The 21,803-nt window shown below is 36.3% G+C and overlaps 1 protein-coding gene across 3 annotated transcripts in view; it reads left to right on the top strand.

The window, feature by feature from the left end:
• MAP4K3 (mitogen-activated protein kinase kinase kinase kinase 3) overlaps positions 1–21,803 on the top strand; it is a 198,075-nt gene that overhangs the window by 113,820 nt on the left and 62,452 nt on the right. For all 3 annotated transcript variants that reach the window (XR_007135149.1, XM_047782228.1, XM_047782229.1), the window contains exons 5-13: positions 5,867–5,922; positions 6,530–6,577; positions 10,073–10,115; positions 12,087–12,159; positions 17,130–17,261; positions 17,459–17,521; positions 17,602–17,683; positions 17,786–17,896; positions 20,564–20,642. Coding sequence is in view for 2 of the 3 variants with exons in the window: in XM_047782228.1 (XP_047638184.1) it covers positions 5,867–5,922; positions 6,530–6,577; positions 10,073–10,115; positions 12,087–12,159; positions 17,130–17,261; positions 17,459–17,521; positions 17,602–17,683; positions 17,786–17,896; positions 20,564–20,642 (687 nt within the window). In the remaining variant the exon portion in view is untranslated. The remainder of the gene's footprint in view (positions 1–5,866; positions 5,923–6,529; positions 6,578–10,072; positions 10,116–12,086; positions 12,160–17,129; positions 17,262–17,458; positions 17,522–17,601; positions 17,684–17,785; positions 17,897–20,563; positions 20,643–21,803) is intronic.

Genomic DNA, 21,803 nt, shown 5'->3' on the forward strand with positions numbered 1-21,803 from the left:
TTTTGAGAAAAACATGTGTTATTTGGATACATAAATAAATTTAAGATATATATAGATGAAAGGAGCTTTTGCTTTATAAATTGAGAAATTAGATACAGTTGAATTATTTGCCAATTCTAAAGAATTATGTATAGTTAGTTCAGTTGGAATAGGACATATATAGATAGTATTTCTGGAAGCTTGTTACAAATTCAAAAAGCTATTTCCCCCTGTTATCATCTTCATTTTGACTAATTTCTCTTCCCTCATTTCCACACTTATTGATTTAATTTCCTTCTCTTCCTGAAGAGTTCTAGTGATAAACTCTCAGTCTTTGACCCTCATTCTCAAATGATAGTTTAAATGGGCATAAGTGCATTTTTTTAATATTGACAGGTCTTTTCTGTCAGCATTTAAAGATAGTAGACTGTTGATTTCTAGTTTCTGTAGTTGTTTTTACCTTCTGTCAGTCTGACTATTGATCCTTAGCAGGTGATCATTCTTTCTAATTGCTTTTAGGACTTTTCTCTTTATTTCTGGTGTTTCTAGTATCTTCTTCAAATATTTTCTCCTTCAATTTATCTGATCCCTCCATCAAGAATTTCAGTTAGATGTACATGAGATCTTCTCCAGGTCTCTTAAAGTCAGCTTCATATTTTCTGCTTTTTAATCCCCCAGTTAGAGCACAAAGGATACTCAAAACCATCTTCCAGTTCACTGATTATATAGCTGTAATTACTGCATCCACTGCATTGGTGGGTTTTTTTTTTTGCTTGTTTGTTTTCTTTGTCTTTTTAGGCTGCCCTACAAGATATAGAATTCCCAAGCCATGGATCAGATCTGAGCTGCAGTTACACTTGCAGTAACAACAGATCCTCAACCCACTGTGCTGGGCCAGAGATCTGGGGATCAAACCTGCATCCCAGTGCTCTAGAGATGCCACTGACTGCGTTGCACCACAATGGGAACTCCAGTCCACTAGGTTTTAATTTTTGATGACCATATCTTTCATTTCTAGAAATTATTTGGTCCTATTTCAGATCTCCCACCATTTTTCTATTTGTCTTATTTATTTATTTATTTATTTACTTATTTTTGCTTTTTAGGGCCACATCCTCGACATATGAAAGTTCCCAGGCTAGGGGTCAGGGCTACAGCTGCTGGCCTATGCCACAGCCACAGCAGCTCGGAACCTGAGCCCCATCTGCAACGTACACCACAGCTCACTGCAATACCAGTCCCCAGCCTGCTGAGTGAGGCTAGGGATCGAACTCCAAACCTCATGGATACTGCATCACAATGGGAACTCCTTGACTTACAATTTTTCACTTCTTCTTTTACATCTTTAGTTTTTTGTTTGTTTGTTTTTTGGGGGCCACAATCAAGGCATATGGAGGTTCCCAGGCTAGGGGTCAAATCGGAGCTACAGCTGCCAGCCTACCCACAGCCATAGCCATACAGGACCGAGCCACATCTGCAACCTACACCACACCTCACGGCAGTGCCAGATCCTTAACCCACTGAGCAAGGCCAGGCAGGGATCATACGTGCATCCTTGTAGATCCTAGTCAGGTTTGTTGACCACTGAGCCATGAAGGTAACTCCTAGCTTTTTTTTTTTAAGCACACTTATTTTTTAGTCTTCGATTGTTAGTAATTCCATCAGATATATATGATTGATCATAGGTGTCTGATTCTGCTTTCTTCATTAAGAAGTAAGAAAACCAGTTTGGTTTCAGAAATAGGTTGTCATGATTATTACTCCATTTCAACCCTCTGATGGAAGTAACATAGTAATATGAGTTTGTTAATACTGATTTGTTTATACTGATTAGCAACTGGTACAGTAGAAAAAAATGACAATGTTGTAACACCTTCAGTGTTCTCAAACATGCATGCTAGGAATTAACATGCTTATACAAAACCCCAAACCCTGTCTTTCTTTGTATTCATTCCTTTGATTGCACCCAGGTTTATACCAAATACTCTCCTCATTGAAATGTATCCTCTTGGCTACAGTTTACTGTGCTATCTACTTGCATAGCCATATAAGTCATGTGTCTTCCTTTCTATGTGTGTCTCTTCGCTTCTCTCTTCTCTCTCTCTTTCATGATGTTATCAATCTCTGGGGAGTAGTGTAATATCTTGGATTACCTTATTTGGTGGAAGAGAAGTTCTTCTTTTCTAATAACCACAGTGTTTATGGGGATTTTGTTTGTTTTTTTGCGGGTATATACAAACCATATTTTGATCCACCATGCAACATTTTTGATTAAAGCCTTTTTTATTATTATTTCCACTTATTCCTAAAGTAACATTAAGCCAATTTTTTATTTTGTTTTACTATCCTTAATTCCATCACTTACTCCATATGATTTTTTTAATTTAAATTTTCTTAAAAGGGGGAATTATATTCTGTTGCTTTATAACAGTGATCTTAAAAATTATGATCTTAAAACATTTATTATCTCACAGTTACTGAGAGTCAAGAATTTAAGAATGACTTAATTGCAAGACAGGCCAAAACATCCATCAGATCTTTGGTGCATGTCAGAAGGTCCTTGAAATTTGGTTCTATCCAAAATATCCATTCATGCCACATGGTTTTGGACAGGGCCAAATATAAAGGACCTTTCGGGGTTTTTTTCCCCTTTGTTTTTTGGGGGTTTTTTTTGCTTCTTAGGGCCGCACCCACAGCATATGGAGGTTCCCAGGCCAGGGGTTGAATTGGAGCTGTAGCCACCGGCCTACACTGCAGCCGCAGAAATGCTGTATCTGAGCCACGTCTGTGACCTACCTACACCACAGCTTACGGCAACGCCGGATACTTAACCCACTGAGCAAGGCCAGGGATTGAACCCGAAACCTCATGGTTCCTAGTCAGGTTCATTGACTGCTGAGCCACAACGGGAACTCCTATCAAAGACCTTTTGGCATGGACCAATGTCTTATGTACATTTTACGCAAAACAAAACATAAATAAATATCAAGGGCTTTTTGGTGTGGATCAAAAGTCATATGGATCAGATGTCTGCTAACCAGGTGACTATAGCTCATGGTTACTTATGAGGTTACAGTCTGGTAGCTCTTGGCTAGAACTATAGTTATCTGAAGACTTGACCGAGATTGGAGGATTTGCTTCCAAGATGATTCACTTACATGGCTGTTGGCAGGAGATGTCAGTAACTTGCCACGTAGATCTTGCCATAGGACAGCTTGAGTGTCTTCACAGTATGGCAGTTGGCTTCTTCCAGAGCAAATGATCCCAGAGAGCAAGGAGAAATCCACAAAACCTTTTATGATGTAGTCTCAGAAGTTGCATTCTGTTACTTCCCCCACAATTTGTTTTTTAGAAGCAAGTCATTTCTGTCTTACTCACACTTTCGAAGGAGATATACCAAAGAATTCACAGACATATTTTAACCACAAGGATGGGGAAGGTGGGGCAAATTTTGAATTTACATTTTTTCACGAGTTTTTTCTTTTGTTTTTACATTAGAAAATTTTATTGTTTCAACATGATATTTTTATATCTATTTTTCATTGAACATTTTTCTTCCTGTTTAACAGTGTCCTTTAACAACTTTGTACATTCTGTTTTATCATTTGTGATGAAATTTTTCTCATTTATTTTGTAATTTTTTTTTTGTCTTTTGTCTTTGTTGTTGTTGTTGTTGTTGTTGTTGCTATTCCTTGGGCCGCTCCCACGGCATATGGAGGTTCCCAGGCTAGGGGTTGAATCGGAGCTGTAGCCACCGGCCTACGCCAGAGCCACAGCAACGCAGGATCCGAGCCGGGTCTGCAACCTACACCACAGCTCACGGCAACGCCGGATCGTTAACCCACTGAGCAAGGGCAGGGACCGAACCCGCAACCTCATGGTTCCTAGTCGGATTCGTTAACCACTGCGCCAAGACGGGAACTCCTTATTTTGTAATTTTGAGATCATCTTCAGTGGGGATTCTGTATGACTTTTGAGAGTGTGTCTTTCTGACAGTGTTTTTTGTTTTGTTTTGTTTTTTCCTGGGACCCCAATGACTTAATTATTTCAATATATATGGTTGTGACAAATTCTAAGAGGAGATATTTTTTTCCCCTCTCCAGATCCCAGGCCATGACACACAAATCCCTAGACATCTCCTGGTACTTGTCTACTATTTTAATGAGGATGTAGCCCTTTGAGGATTCTGGTTTTATGTGGGTGTTTGTTTTAACTCTTCTTCTGCAGACCTATGGCCTTTACTTCTGTGCCCATGTAGGGGATAAAACCAAAGACCTAGCTTACCAAGATTGGCCTTCCCTACAACACGACTAGAATATTTGACATTTTTACCATTCTGTTTTTCATTTTCCTTTTTGTTTTTGGCTTCTGGGAGTCTCTTACTGTTTATGAGCTTAGCTAGGACATTTAAAGGATTATTTAAAAAATTTTTACTGTTATTTCTAGATGTTGTTTTCAGGCTTTTCAGGTTATCTTGTTTGCCATATTGTGGGAACAGACATCTCAAGAAGGCCTGTCTTACTGGATGAGAGTAGGTTTACAAGCCACAGAAATTAGTTACTATATGGTTTATCCTCAGCCATTTAAACTTAACCTTGTCCCCAAAAGAATCTAAGGGAAATAGATTTCTCTCTTCCACCATTGTAAAATGCAAGTACTCTGAACTAGACATGCTTACCAAGCTATGAAGTTTGTATAAATGGGAGATCACCATCTAGCACATGATTTCATGGTTGGAATTTAGGTCAGTCTCTACAATAGTTTCTCTCACCTAACTTACTTCCTTATTCTAAAGTGATTTGACAGCAAAAAAAAAAAAAAAAGAAAGAAAGAAAACTATCTAAATGTCTTTCATAGTTGAGAGATGCGCACAGAGGAAATACTATTCAAACATGATGTTAAACTATAGATAGATAGATAGATATGGAAAAATATCCATAAGTTAAAAAAGGCAAGTTTCAGAATTGTATGTGTAATATGATTCTATTTATGTTTGTGTGTGTGTGCAGTGCATACCTGGACTATATATAAAACCTCTGTGCATAAAGTCATCTGGTAGATGATAGGCCAAACTATTTATACTATTTATTATTGAGTAACACTAGTTTGGATGAGGAAGAGACCTATCTCTGTGGGTTGGAATTATTTGTGGTGAACATATATTAACTTTATACCTATAAAGCTGATAATTTTAGGGGGAAAGTATTGATTTTTAACCTAGCCAAAATACATGTTATATGTCAATTTATTAAAAAAAGATTTAATCAAAACTAGCTAAACCTCTTGACCATGCTTTTTTTTTTTTTTTTTTAAACACTTCGAGGTAATATGAGCCGGTGTAAAAAGAAAAATGTAATTAATTTCGGTGACTTTAAAAAAAAAAAAAAAAGTCTTTTTTTTAGGGCCTCAGTTGCAGCATATGGAAGTTCCTAGGCTAGGGGTCGAATTAGAGCCACAGCTGCCAGCCTACACCACAGCCACAGCAACTTGGGGATCTAAGCTGTGTCTGTGACCTACACCACAGCCCAGGGCAACACCAGATCCATAACCCACTTAGCAAGGCCAGGGATTGAACCCACATCCTGATGGATACTAGTCAGGTTTGTTACCACTGAGCCCTGATGGGAACTCCTCAGTGACTATTTCAGTGTTTTGTTTATTCCATAAACACTTATTGAGCAGCTTTCCATTTAGGGACTCTTCTAAATACTGAGAATACAATTGAGCACATCACATTTTTAAAAATTCCTGCCCTCATGGGAGCTTACATTTTAGTAGAACTTAAATATATTAAGTCTGTTACTTAGGGGAACTTGTACAACTTTGTCTCTTATTGAAAAAACATACTTTGACTAATTGTATTAACATTAATTTTCTCTTCTTATAGTAACGGGACCTCTATCAGAACTACAAATTGCATATGTTAGCAGAGAAACACTGCAGGTAAATCTGATGCTAATTAATAAGTAATGTTCTTTGTTAAACAAAATGTTTAATTATTGTGCACTGCCTGTTAAGTAGAGTAAGGATTAAATATTCTAGTTTAGTAAACACTTGATTTTAATACATTTTAATGTTGTTTGTGTAATAAACTCAGATTATATTTGCAGATAAATACTTTAAAGCTTCATTATAATATACCTCCTAAAATTTAAGCACTATGGATTTGTTATTAATTTATTTTTATGTTCCTCTTAAAACCAAAGAAAGTCTTGAAAATTAAACACTTTTGTGGGGTTAAAACTCATTCTGTTAGTTACTAATTAGATATTTAAGAGAGTTATTTCAAACTGTTGGCAGAGTTTAGTGAAAATTATTTTTTCTTAGAAAAAAGAGTGGTTCAAACTGAGCTCTGCCTCTTTCATTTTCTTAATTCTTTTATCTTTTTGGATATTCCAGTAAAATAAATTGATTGTCACTAGTGCTTTCTGTAATGAATAAATAAATAAGAGAGAATACTACTCATTTGATCACTTTGAATCCCAAAGTGTGCTCTGTAGTAAAATCTTGTTAATTTCTCTGTTTTTTTTTTTTTTTTTTGAAACTCTAGGGATTATACTATCTTCACAGTAAAGGAAAAATGCACAGAGATATAAAGGTATATACATCATGTGTTTAACCTAATGACCCTTTCTTCATTTTTAAATATTCCGATCACACTGTTGAGCAAAATTGTCTCGACTACTCTGTTTTATGAATTCGTTACCCTAAAATGTTACTATAATAAAATTGAGTGATATTTTGAAAGGTTTTATTAATTTTTTAATAGTAGCTCTGTTGAGATACAGTTCACATACCATAAAATTAACCTTTTTAAAGTGTACAATTGTGGATTCATGTTTTATATAACACATTTTAGCTTATTTGTAGTTATTTGTAAAATGCAAATTAGATCCATAGCTTCCATCAGGCTATAGTCTTTAGGAAGTTTCCTGCTTTGTATATTATAGTAAACTTTGGCAATCTTAAGGAACTGTCATTAATAATGTATCAAAATGGGTAAATTAAACCGTGATGTTTTCTACTGGTCTTAGATTACAGAGGAAAGCGGGTACATTGGGCATGCTGTTATAAACCACTGCTATGGCAAGACTCGAGTTATTTCCAAAGATACTGCCATCTCCCCAGCTTAGATGTTTTCTCCATTCATTTCTTTTTCTTTTCCTTTCTTCTTCCTCATTCATCTTTTCTCTTACTTTGTCTTTCCCCCTTTTGTTTTCTGAAGTTTTCTCTAGCATAAATGTTCTAACCCTTTTTTTCAGGGGCAAGGGTAGATTGGAGACATGTGCTCTTTGAATCTCCATGAATTTGAAAGCCATGGACTCTCTCCTCAGAAAATGCCCTTATGCTCATGCCTTCAAATTTTGCATGAAACTTTAGTGGACACTCACAATACCTGCTGAGATCCTCTGCTTTAAGTATTTTTCATAAGCCACTTAAAAAACAAAGAGCCTTGGATTCAAAAGTAGGAGAGATCATAAGAAAATAAGTAAATCAGGAGTTCCTGCCGTGGCTCAGTGGTAATAAACCTGACTAGTATACATGAGAATGCAGGTTCGATCCCTGGCCTCGCTCAGTGGCTTAAGGATCCAGCATTGCCGTGAGCTCTGCTGTAGGTCGCAGATGCAACTTGGATCCCCAAATGGCTGTGGCATAGACTGGCAGCTACAGCTCCGATTTGACCCCTAGCCTGGGAACTTCCCTATGTTGTGGGTGCAACTCTAATAAGACAAAGAAAAAAGAGAAAAGAAGTAAATCAAGAAAGATTCTGTCATTGGCACTTTAATGATCTGGAAGGATTGATTTTTGTCAGAAATGGAGGTGGGAGGGAACAATGTGAGGAAAAATATGGAGATCAGAAAGTTTGGGGTCATTTTAGGGAGCATAAAAGTAGTACCAGATTATTAAAAAGAAGAGAATATAGGAAAGTGATATAGGAGATGGGATTGGCCAGGTGGTTTTGTGCTCATTATACAAGAACTTATGGTCCCAACTTCAGAGTTTGGGCCTAATTGGGTAGATGCTAACCATCGCCACTGTTTCTACCCTGTCTAAGCCACTATTATATTATATCTCACCTGGACTTGTGGAGAGAAGCCTTCTAACTGGTCTCCCTGTTCCCAATCTGGAGTGGTCCTATAGTCAGTTCTCACAATCAAAGAGATTTTTTTAAAATCAGATCTTGTTACTCTCTTGCTTATATACCACCGTTGGCTTCCTGTCATACTCAGTATAAAGTCCAGGTATTTTTACCATGGCCTATAAGGTTATATGTGGTCTGGCCCCTGTTTTCCTATAATGTGACATCATCTCACATTCCATTTTTCACTTTCTGTTCTAGCCACACTGAACTTGCAGTTCCTAGAATATGTCAAGTTCGTTCTAGTCCCAAGACTTTGTATTTGCTGTTCCCTCTTTCTGGAATGTTTTTCTAGATTTTGGCACAACTCTGCACCCACTCTTCATCTAGATCTCTGCTTAAATATCACTGCCTTAGAGAGGGCTTCCCTTCCTGCTTTATTTATCTTAAGGATATTTATCTCTACCTAGCTTTGAATTGTTTGTTGGTTTGTTCATTCATTCATGTGCGTGTGTATGTGTGTGTGAATTTTTAGATTTTCTTTCTCTCCTACTTGGATGTAAATTCCATGAGAGCTGGAACATCTATATTACTATAACCCCAGACCCTGAAATAGCACTTGTTTGGTAGTTGTCCCTCAGGGAGAGAGGGATGAATGAATGCATAAATGGATGGGTGGATGGACGTATCTTAAGTACAGGTGACATGATACAAACTGTAATTTAGAAAAATAAATCTGGAGGTGGGGAAAGACCAAACTGAAGACTCTGGTGTATGTTGAAATCCCTATACTGATTTCTTTTTTTTTTTTTTTGTCTTCTTGCCACTTCTTGGGCTGCTCCCACGGCATATGGAGGTTCCCAGGCTAGGAGTTCAATCGGAGCTGTAGCCACCAGTCTACGCCACAGCCATAGCAACACGGGGATCCGAGCCACGTCTGCAACCTACACCACAGGTCACGGCAACGATGGATCCCTAACCCACTGAGCAAGTCCAGGGATTGAACCTGCAACCTCATGGTTCCTAGTCGGATTCGTTAACCACTGAGCCAGGACGGGAACTCCTCCCTATACTGAATGCTTCTTTTCCATTTTTTATAATTTCTCCTTTTATTCCTTAAAACTATAGTAATGTCAGGGGGTACAGGTTTGGGTTGCTTCTTCCTTTTTTAGGGGCTGAAAGGGGCTTCTTAGTATTTTTCCTGTGAACATAGACTTACATAATTGATTGCATCCTGAACTGTAGGTGCTGCTTTCTTTTGCTTGCTCATTTAAAAGTTGCTGAAAAGTGGAGGGGGGCCAGAGGAGGGGTGCCTACAATACTTTTGGAAAGTGGTATTTCTACCTCCTCCAAAAGCTTTTAGTTTTGTGAAGATGAAGTAGTCATTATCACCCTCTTTGAGCTTAGGTCAAGAAGCAAACGTAACTAAAATGCTACCAGGTCATGCGAACAGGTGACATTTAAGTTCTGTGGGCTTGTAGCTAGTTATTTATGTACTGAATGGCCCTAAACTCTGAGCCGAAGACATTAAGATGGATAGCCCCACAAGACTAAGCAGTAAGATTTAGTCTTATACACTAGCACTCATTTAGCTAATGTTAAGTTCCTAGAAAGGGAGATGTGTTTTGGTGTTTGAAGCAGGAAGTGGCAATGAAGTTCAAAATGTAATTCAAGGAATTGAAAAATGCCGCTGTCCTAACTTTATAGGATAGTGACAGTGCTTGATTGGTAAAAAAATAACATTGAGATTAAAACTAATGTATCATTTTCATAACATTCATATTATGTTAATAGCTTTTTGCAAGGCAGAACATTTTATTAAGATAGTCAAATTGTCTAAAAAGTGGACTTTTTCCTGTGAATCTGATTTAATATTTTAATTGGGCATATTTTAAATTGTAAGTATTTCTAGGTCTAAGACCACCACTTGTGATTATTTTAAACATATATGTTTATTAAATTGCTGTCTGGTAAAGTGTTTCCTACTTTAACTAAAATGTTCTCACTTTGAAGGGAGCTAATATTCTATTAACGGATAACGGTCATGTGAAATTAGGTAAGTAAATTTGAATTTTTTCACTGATGCAAATTTATTCCAAAACATAGTAAGTGTATGTTTTCATCTCTAGGACTAGGTGTCTCCTCCCTCAGCAGCATCTGTATATTTTTAGGTAGAAATCTCATGCAGGACATAGGTCATCTCCCTATATCTCTTTCTGCTTCTCTTAAATGGGGATAAAGTCTGTCTTTCACTTGATAGATTCACTGTGGATATAGTGAAATAATATCACTTTTGAATTCTTTCACCTCTAACCCTAGGAATGGGACATCTAGTAAGAAAATTACATTGTACATTGTACAAAATTACATTATACAAAATTGCTGTACAAAATTACATTGTAACTAAAAAATAAGGCAAACAAACAAAAGCCATAAAAACCAATAATGCTAAAAATCCTACATACTTACATAAGCTTTTAAAATAAAACACCATATTGCTTATATAAGAATGTAATTTAGATGCAGAATGGTGCTTTATTTGAAATGTAACTTTTATTTTGGAACTGTTGGTTGTCAAGTTATGATTAAAACAGTTCAAAACCTAGATAATAACTTAATTTGAAAGTTGAGGAGTTCCCGTCATGGCTCAGCAGAAATGAATCCGACTAGAATTCAGTCCATGAGGTTTCGGTTCAATCCCTGGCCTCGCTTAGTGGGTTAAGGATCTGGTGTTGTTGTGAGCTGTGGCTTGGATCCTTTGTTGCTGTGGCTGTGGTGTAGGCTGGCAGCTGTAGCTCCGATTCCCTAGCCCGGGAACCTCCGTATGCCATGGGTGTGGCCCTAAAAAGAAAAAAAAAAGTTGAGGACAGAAAACATGTACAGTATGTACAATATGTAGACAGTCATGTGTTTTAGGTATTAAATGAAATATTTAATAATAAATATGGAAGTTATTTAAACTGTAAAACTATAAATTTTTAAAAATTTATCTTCTAAAAATATGATTAAAAATAAATCAGTAAAAATATGATTAAAACTATCTTGACCCATAGCCTATAATAGGACTAAGCAGATTTTATTTTTTTATTTTTTTTAGCAGATTTTAAAGTATGATAACTTACATATAATAAAATTTTCCGGAGTTCCCGTCGTGGCGCAGTGGTTAACGAATCCGACTAGGAACCATGAGGTTGCGGGTTCGGTCCCTGGCCTTGCTCAGTGGGTTAACGATCCGGCGTTGCCGTGAGCTGTGGTGTAGGTTGCAAAAAAAAAAAAAAATTCCTAAGCCAACCCTAAAAATGGGAAAAGCAGTTATTTAATTATTTAACTATTGATGGTTAGTGAACAGTTTAATATTTTGTGACAATATTATGTACCTTATTCAGAGACATCCAATGTATAATATATCTTGGTTTATAAGAATTTAGAAATCATCATTAAAAAACTGGAAAATATTAGGATTCAACATACTTAAAGAATAGCAAACTGACATAAAAATAAATTTCCCGATAGTGTTTGGTATTGGGATTAGAATGTATTGCTAAAGTAAGATTTTTGGGAATATTCTATTTGAATGTCTTTTCAAGGTAGAGAGATTTACCAGTATTGGCTTTTTTGATGTCACTTGTCATGTGTGGCAGAAAATGAATGTATTATATTCCTATTTAAGTCCCCTCCAGTGATTTGCCTTGAATTTCAGGTCCTAAGAATTAGAAATTAAAACATTGTCAGTCAGGTTAGATTTTCTCAGTTGTCTCTTCTTCATCCAAACTACTTGATCTTGACTTTTGTTGTCTTTTGATTCATGTGGGAATATATGGAAATCTATATGGCTGTCATATACACTGTTTTGTTACATTTTAAGGCTAGTCCATTAAAGTTAAACATTATAATGTGATGTCCAAGAACATCTCGTTTCTGTGAAATTAGTTTAATGAAAATAATTATTAAAAGTTTCTTCTCATGTTACTTTAAATGATTTTACTTTCAGTTTTATTTTCTAAATATTTCGTTTTTTTTTTAATAGCTGATTTTGGAGTATCTGCTCAGATAACAGCTACAATTGCCAAACGGAAGTCTTTCATTGGTACACCATATTGGTAATTGTATTTTAATTGATAATTTATCTTTTTGTTTTTCTATTATCACTGTATGCAGCATTTATTAAAAATTGACTTAATGGTCAAAATTAAAACAGATTATGAAGTCATCAACAAGCTAAGTAATTTAGGCGTGTACACTGTGAGTAGATTAAACAGCCATGGAATATTCTAACATGTTGTTTTTCATTCAGTGGAAAAGGCTTTAAAGATGATAAGGCTTTTAGAAATCTTGGTAATAGTTCCAGTTTTGCTGGAAAACCAAACTCTGGTCCTGCATACCTTACATGTATCTTCTCAGATCCATCCATATTATGATGAATTTTCCAGTATTATTCATGATATTCCCTTGCTCAAAAGTTTTTGACATATCTTGGTTGCACACAAGGTCAAAACATATTTCTTGGCATTTGGAGACTTGTGGTGTCTGGCCTCTCTCTGCCTCTTTAGGTTTAAGTCCTACTAGCCACCTCCACAGACCTCTTCTCTAGCCATGTTTGTCTGCTCAGTATTCTTTGATCATTCATTTACTTGTTCAAGAAATGTTTTTGACCGCTTACTATGTGCTAGATATGCTGTTAGGCGTTGTAAATATAGCGGTGGACAGAGCAGGTATAGAGCTTTTTTGTTCATATCATTACGTTGAAGTTAACAGCCCTCTGGAAATCTTAAGTGCTCCATTCCTCCTCTGATGTCCCCCTGGTATGCCTCAGCACTAATCTGGATGACTGTTTTCATATTGAAGATATGTACTATCTTTATATTGATTCATCTTTTTATCAAACAGATATATATTTTAAAAGTCAAATAGTGCTAAAGAGACTTACTGAAATTCTTCTAGTTGTGTCTTCTGTCATCTCTAGCATTATCTGTTGTTATTTATAGGCTTTGTGTTATGATAGGTGAGGATTTTCGCTCTCTCCTTTCATCATTCAGTCTGTACCCTTTCAATGTACTTGCTGAGTCAGTTATTATACTGTTATTACATTTACTATCTTGCAAAACTTTTTTCTTTAATAACTTCATCTTTTATTTGCTTAGTTTTTATTTTTAATCCCTGGCAAAGACTTCCATACCCTCCCACATTCTGCAGTCTGTCAGATTGACTCTACATAATGTTCCACACGATAAAGCCTATCAAGTTTGTCAGTCTCGATTTTGGGTTTTTTTAGTTTCAGTTTGTTTTTTTTTTCTTATTAAAATTCTTCCTGGAGTCCTCCTACCTTCTCTTCCAATCTGAATTGTTTATTTTCCAGGTCTTTCATATAGCTTCGACTTGGGAATTCATTTTCTGGAATCCAGTGCTGCTTCTTTGATGAATTTCTCCCTGTCATTAGGTTTGAAACTTCCTGAGATATTTGAGGAGTAAAATTTTTGAGACTCTGCCTGTGTAGCCTCACACTTGATTGATATTTATCGTAGTTGGCATTTGTGCTTTTCTGTCAGGATTCATGTCTTTCAGTTCTGGAAAATATTCTTGTATTATTTATTTGATAATTACTATACTTTTTCTTCTCTCTTTCTGGAATTCTTTAGTTCTACCTTGGACCACTTGGATTAATCCATTAATTTTCTTAAATTTCTCTCACTTTTTAAAAATCATTTTTGTTTTACTTTCAGTAAGATTGCCTCAGCTTTTGAGACGCATGCTTTCATGATGGAGGCTTCCCTCAAATGTCTGGTAATCCTTGACTTCTGGTTACACTGAAGAGCTGGACACTTAAAGCTGATTCACAGCTGTGTGTGCATGTGAGGCAGCAGGAAAACCTGGTTTTAGTGTTCCTGAACTGAGCAGGTGAAGGAAGCTGAGAAACTCATTGGTCTACACACAGACTTCTGCTGTTCCCAACCCATGCTCTCCTTTGTTCCTGATGTCTCTGGGTCTGCAGCCCCTCATTCAGTTTCTCTTGGTGTGGATCCTGTAGGAATGGGAAAGGAGTAATGGGTGGGCCTTGATGGATGAGACGAGGGATCTGGGGGACTAACTGTTCATTATTTAGCTTGATATTTTTGAATACACCTGTTTTCTGCCCCAGTCTTTACTTTGTAAGATTGGAACCCTAATTTGTCAGTCTTTCTGGGATTCTTAGGGGCTAAGAGTCAGCTAGTTGGAATATAGTCATCAATAAAGTAATAACTGATATACACTAAATTTTACTTATTTCTGGAGTTCTTTTCTTCCATACACACTTAGGTTTATCCTTCCTCCTCTTTGCCACATTGTTTACAATTACTTTATTTCCAGTCCAAATATGTTCTCTGTATTTTTCAAAGTGGTATGTTTACATTTCTCTTTTTTGTTCTTCTTATTGTCTGGGGTCGATTTCTGGGAAGAGTAAGAACTTAAAGAGCTGTGTGTTATTATTTTTAGGTACACTGTCTCCTGATTGATTTTTAACATCTGGAGGAACTCAGTGACTCTCCAGGGTCTAACATGATTCCCTGCACATCCTTATTAATGTTTGTTGATGATAACTGATCTCCAACTACAGCTTCAGAGATTAAAAACTAACATCATTCTTCTATTGATAAAATAGGTAGTATCTTGGGAGCATGTGAAAGAGTGAATTAGGCAAAATAAAATTTGGGAGCATTCCAACTCTCAGCTCCCTTTTGTGTGTGTGTTTTTAGGGCTGCAACTGCGACATATGGAGGTTCCCAGGCTAGGGGTCAAACCAGCTGTAGCTGCTGGCCTACAGCACAGCCACAGCAATGCAGGGTCTGAGCCGTGTTTCTGCAGTGTACACCACAGTTCACAGAAACACTGGATCCTTAACTTACTGAGCAAGGCCAGGGATTGAACCTGCATTCTCAAGGATTCTAGTCAGGTTCATTGCCACTGAGCCACAACAGGAACTCCCTCAGCTTCCTTTCTGGTATCGTATCTTTCCTACCTAAACTCTAGGGATGTAGAATAGAATGGAATGTCTCATGCATTTATGACTAAGATTGGCAATTATTCAGTTAATCAAAAAAGTCTGTGGAATTGGCAAATCTCAAAACTAATACACTACATGTGTGCCTTAAACATTTTATTTCAGTTTCAGACATGTGAGTGTAGTTTTTTTCCTTCAATCTTTTGATATAGGACCAAGGCCTTTTCTTTGAGTGGGTAACTTGGAGTTCTGTCTTAGTAATGTAACCCATACCCATGTCAGTCAACCTGCATTTCCTGGTTTGTGCTTCTCTGAAGTACATTGAGAGGAGTTCCCTTGTTGTACAGCAGGTTATGGATCCAGTGTTGACACCATTGGGTCAGGTTGTTTCTGTGGCACAAGTTTGATCCCTGGCCTGGGAAGTTCCATATGCTTCGGGCACAGCTAAAAAATAAATAAATAAATAGAGAACCTAGACATTATAAAGCCTGTGACATTTTTCCAGTTAGGTTTATTGAAGAATAAATTTAGCCTTGTTAAGTATACAGTTCTAAGAACATTGAGAAATGTGTACTCTGTGGTAGTGGCATTTCTGTCACCCTAGAAAGTTTCTTTTTTCCCCTGTTTTTGTCCATCTCTAGCCTCTAGCAACACCTGATCTGATTTCTGTCTCTGTAGTGTGCCTTTCTGTGTCATACAGATGGAATTATGCAGTCTTTAACAGCTGTCTGTTCTTAACCTAGTTTGCCAGGGGTTTTTTTGTTTGTTTTGTCTTTAGAAAGTTATCTTTAACAAGTTTTTCTAAAACGTACACTTTAATTTTCATAACAACTGACTCTTTTTACCTCATAATAAATGGTTTTATAATATTTAAATTATGCATTCATAATGAATAGATATAGCAAATGAACAGGTTCAGTGATGACTCAGGTGACTGTGATAAGCGTACAACTTAACTGGCAGCAGTAGAAGTGCATGGGGTGGCATCTTTCGCCGTGTTTTTGTAGAGGAGGGGAGAGCAGCAGCTCCCTGGGTGAGCTAATTAAGGATACATCACCTGTGTGCACTTCAGACTCGGGGGCATCTCGGAGACCAGCTGGCTGGAAGGAAGCCAGCTGTCGGTAAAGTTACAGCTGACATACCTTGAAGTTCACCGTCTTATGATCATTTGGATGTTCATAAAAGCTACTTTAAGAATAAAAATATTTTAAGATAAAGTGTTTTGAATTTAAAGGAATTTGGGGTGGAGAGGGAGAATAACTTGACTGACTGACTTGACTTTCCTGAAATCATACCAGGAAGACAAACATACTTGTTAAGACTGCCTATTTAAATTACACTTTTGATATGAGTTGAAATGTTTATCTCCGTTCTTTTCAGAACTACTGCTTAAGATTCGAATTTTTTTATATTTGAAAATATAATTATTTAATCATTCAAATACAAACTTATAGAGGTAAAATTAGAATAAGACTATAGCAAGGTTAAAAGAAACCCCCCCCAAAAAAATGCTGAATTTAGGTAACTTTCCTCTGAATATATTTTTTAAAAGCAGACACTCATTTTTAGAACTTGCCACCATCCAATTAATTTTATAGTAAATATGAGTTAAGTACTAAATGACCAAACAGCTGTTGGTGCCCCAATAAATGGATTTAGTCAAGTGAAAACAATCAGAGGGCAGCTTGCAGTTTATTGGTGTTTAAGGAGATAGAGCTAAAAATTATGAATTATTTATTGTAACATGTTATTTCTCTATAGAATTTTGCATGTAGAGTATGAGCAAGAGAGATTGGAGTAGGGGCAAATTTGGTACATGTTGCTCTGTTACAGCTGTAAATATTTATATACCTTTACAGTAAATCACTTAACAAAGTAACAACAGAGAAACCATTAGAGGCTTGGAAGGGAGAAGTCAGTGAGGTATTGAGATCTTGGGAAATTTGGGCCTTTTAAGTACTACATATTTAGTTTTTAAATGTCAGCGCCTAAATAGGCCTCAACCTAGATAGTGATGGTTCTTTGTGCCTCTGGTGGGAATATGAAAGTAATGTACAATGAACAGGTTTTTCTTTTCTGGAATATTTCCTTCAGGATGGCTCCAGAAGTCGCAGCGGTTGAGAGGAAAGGCGGGTACAATCAACTCTGTGATCTCTGGGCAGTGGGAATCACTGCCATAGAACTTGCTGAGCTTCAGCCTCCTATGTTTGACTTACACCCAATGAGGTCAGTGCATCATAGTTGAAGAACCCTATGCTTAAACTGAGGTCCTCTCTCCCTCTCCTGGTATTATTTATTATGTCATGAACACATAATATTCTTAATCTTGCTTTCCCTTATTTGGGAATAGTAGTAATAGAATTAATATTATATATTCAAATATGCAATCTTAAAATGTAGAATGATTGTTGGTTTTTTTTCAGAGCATTATTTCTAATGACAAAAAGCAATTTTCAGCCTCCTAAATTAAAGGATAAAATGAAGTGGTAAGTATTTTTTGTGTTACTTTTATAGTCGTAAGCAAAAAAAAAAGAAATTTTAAAATCTGATTTTCAAAATTTCTTAGGTCAAATAGTTTTCATCATTTTGTGAAAATGGCCCTTACCAAAAATCCAAAAAAAAGACCTACCGCTGAAAAGTTACTACAGGTATTATTTTTTCCCTGAAATATGTCTTTTTTTCTAAAGGTAAAATGTCACTCAATCAGACTTCTGTTAAGTGTTCTGTACTATATTGTTTTATTTTTATAGCACCCATTTGTCACACAGCCTTTGACACGGTCTTTGGCAATTGAATTGTTGGATAAAGTGAATAATCCAGATCATTCCACTTACCATGATTTTGACGATGATGATCCTGAGGTAGGAATTGTTCTTAACAACTAGTATATTTAACATATATATATGTATGCATCTCAAAATCAATTTTTTAAAGTTCTGGGTCTGGTTTAAATAAACTCTTGTAGGAAGAATTAACTCTCGCTTTGCCTGTCCCAGGGCAGTCATGTGCTGGATTTTTTCTGTTGACTACTTAGAGAGACTATTTTCTGAAAATGGCAAAGGCAGAACCATCTAATTCACTTGTTAAAATTACTGTAGTTATTTTAAAGTAGTCATTTTAGATGAAGTTGCCATATATATTATTATCTGCTGTGAAAGAGAATGCAAATGGGAAGCACCTACACAAGATGTTAGAATATACTCAAGCTTTCTATTCCTTGTCTTTTCAAAAAGAATCCTGATATGATACTTCATGACCCATTAGTGGTTATTAGAAATTAGAGCATTGACTTGGTTGGTGACTAAAATCCTAATTGTTTACTATGGAAATGTTTAAAATGAGCCAATGTAGTTTGAGAACTAAATAAGCCTAGTATGATGGGAGCACATTGATATAAATGGAAGCTTCACCTCGGTTAGCATATTTAACATTCCTAAGTCAGCTAATAGTTGTGGCACTTAAGATAAACTCAGCATATGTGACATGTCAGAATTCTGTTATTGGGCCTGTAATTGAGCTGAATAGCCTTGAACTTGACTGGCTTTATGGAAGACACTTAAAATGGTATAAATTTAATTGATGATGGAGGGAGTGATAGCTCTCAGTGGTCAGAAAGATGGTCTCAAATTGGTCTTGGTCAGAGAGAACCTTTTTATCAGTTCACCATTGTTCTAGCTTTTCATCTTTATGCAATTCTAAATAAGCTGCCTTCCTTTTGTTTAAAGGTCTGGAAAAGTGTTTAGAAACAAAAAAACTTAAGAAATGTAAAGTATTATTGTATTACTGACTTTATACTAAGGAGAGATTTGTTTTTGTTGTTTTGCCTTACAAATTCTTCTCTAATATACAAGCATTCCTTGATTTGTATGGTAGTACAGGACTGTAAAAATGACCATGTGAGCTAAAATCCTGCAAGATGATCTTAATAGTCAATAAGGAAAATTATGTGTTCTGTGACCTTAAAAATTTTTTATCAAAATTTAAATGTCAGTTTTATAGTCAGTTTTAAATGTATAGGGAAGTAAAAAATATTAAAACTAATATTTTATTAAGTACATTTTGATTTAAAATATTAGAACCTGTGAGAATTAATGTATTTCTCTGTTTAAAAAAAAGTCAGCTTTTCAGTTAGCATTCCCTTGTAGTTCCTATTAGAGAAGTCCCATATGTTGAAGTAATTATAATTCTGATTTTTACTTAATAATGTTTCCTTCTCTGTGTTTAACCCACTTACTGTGTATATTATAAGATTTAATAAGTTTATATCTATGCCATTTAAACTAGAAAAGTAACATTCTCGTGAACAAAGGTTTGATCCATGTTCACTGATAACAGCAATCTGTGTGACTAACCTAACCTGATACCTAATTTTGCTTTTTGTTTTTGCCCAAACATTGTCATCAAAAGTCCAGAGTTTTTCTCAGTTATGCCACTAACTAGTTGAATGTCTTCATCTATAAAATGAAGATTAATAGTTGTTTCACAAGTTTCTTTTGAGAACAGAATGAGCTAAGGTATATGATAGCACTGTGTAAACTACAAATCACTATGTACGTGTAAGGTTTAAATTCTTAACTTTTAAAATTATTTTTGCTACTGTTTTACTATCATTGGTGTTTTAAGTTTTGAGTCTTTTCAATTCATAAATCTTTATTTCCTGAGAGGTGCCCGAGAATGGTTAACATGGCTCCTGTTCTTCATTTGCCTTATAGAATCTTAAGAATTTCAGCTCAAATGTTTATGATTACATTTCCCACAAAGATATGTGTAAGAGTGTATGTCCTTCAAAGGTAATAACTTCAGAGATAGTATTTCATACAGAGGAAAAAAACCTATTTGGTACATGAAATAGATGGTGGCATCACCTCTTAAGGTGAGACCTTAGAGTATATAGGACGGAGTTGCAGAAGCTTTTTATACAGGACCTCTTTTACGAATTAATAGTAAGTAAGTAATTACTGCTCTCCAGGCTATTCATCTCTGAAATTGACAATACACATAGAGAGATTTTTAATATAATAAAGTAAAAGGAAAGAAAATAGAGTGCTGCTTCTACAAGAAAATAAAAATAAGGAGGTGGGAGGGGTATGTTTCCCAAGTAAAAAAGCCATAAGTTATTAATGCCTTTTGCATTATTTCATTTCATTTATCTCATCTTTCTTGATATACGAAGTTGAGGCAGATTTCTTAAATCACAGTTTTCTCCTCTGCAACAGAGAAAGCTAGCTGCAGCTTTTGAACAGCCATTGAGTTGTTTAAATATTCAATTTTGAATAGTTATTTATATTTAACTCAGAGAACATTTATTGGGAACCTGCTGTGGATAAAGTATATCCCTAATGTTAAGAAGTTCCCAGTTTGAGGAGTAAGAAGCTTTCAGTTCAGGGTTGTCTCTTTTTTGTTATAATTATTAATTTTACAAAGTCATTGTATTTTGTTCCCATTTTTATATAAAATGAAGTATTTCTTTCATATTCGGGTAATTTTGTGGGCCAGACTGACTTGTCATTGATTTTGTTCTTTCCTAGCCTCTTGTTGCTGTACCACATAGAATTCACTCAACAAGTAGAAATGTGAGAGAAGAAAAAACACGCTCAGAGATAAACTGTAAGTGTAAACAGTTTATAATTTAACAGCATAAAATAGGATTTCAGGTTGTGATTCAGTTGCCATTATTATTGCTTCATTTTCTTCCCAATAGTTTTTCTTATCAGACTCTTTAAAAGACAGAGTTTAATTAAAGCAGTGAAAATTTAATTTTCCTTTTTCCTGGGGACTTTTTGGTGATGGCTGAGAGGGTGTATTTATGTCATTATTGTTTGGGAAGAGGGCTAAAATTCCTAGAGTAGGCAGGATAGAAGTAATCAAGGCAATGCTCTCTAAACTTTCATGTGTGTAGAACTCACCTAGAGGGCTTGCTAAAATACAGTTTCTGATTTAGTAGATCTGGAGTGAGACCTGAGGTTCTTTACTTCTAACAGGCTCCCAAGTTAGACATATGCTGCGATGGTCTAAGAGCCACACTTGGAGTAGCCAGGAGAGGTAGAGGTCTGAAGCTAGCTTGGCATCTGCGTAACCTGAGAGCCTTTGAGGGTGGGTTCTCAGATCCCACTTTTCCGCAGAAACTGATTCATTAGCACTTCCTTTAAAAAGAACTCTACCTTTTAAAATAGCTCTCCTGGAGTTCCCATTGTGGCTCAACGGTAACAAACCAGCTAGTAACCATGAGGATGTGGGTTCAATTCCTGGCCTCGCTCAGTGTGTTAAGTATCCGGCATTGCCAGGAGCTGTGTTGTAGGTCACCGATGTGGCTTGGATCCCATGTGGCTGTGGCTGTGGTGTAGGCCAGCAGCTCTAATTCAACCCCTAGCCTGGGAACTTCACGTGCCGCATGGGCAGCCCTAATTTAAAAAATAAAATAAAATAAAATAAGCGTAGTTTTAAAAAATAAAGTAAAATAGCTCTCCAGGTAATTCTTGAACAGCCAAGTTACAGGCCCAGTGAGACAGACCATTTATGTGGGATCTGGTACCATCAAGTCATCAAAGATAAACTACTCCATCAGGATTCTCTGGAGGAGTTCCTGCTGTGGTACAGTGGGTAAGAATCCGAATACAGTGGCCCAGGTCACTGCAGAGGAGTGTGTTCAGTCTTCAGCCCAGCACAGTGGGGTAAAGCATCTGGCATTGCCACGGCTGCAGCATAAGTTGCAGCTGCAGTTTGGGTTCAGTCCCTGGCCCAGGAACTTCCATGTGCCACAGGTGCAGC

The sequence above is a fragment of the Phacochoerus africanus genome, chromosome 5 (assembly GCF_016906955.1).
Source record: "Phacochoerus africanus isolate WHEZ1 chromosome 5, ROS_Pafr_v1, whole genome shotgun sequence".
Taxonomy (NCBI): domain Eukaryota; kingdom Metazoa; phylum Chordata; class Mammalia; order Artiodactyla; family Suidae; genus Phacochoerus; species Phacochoerus africanus.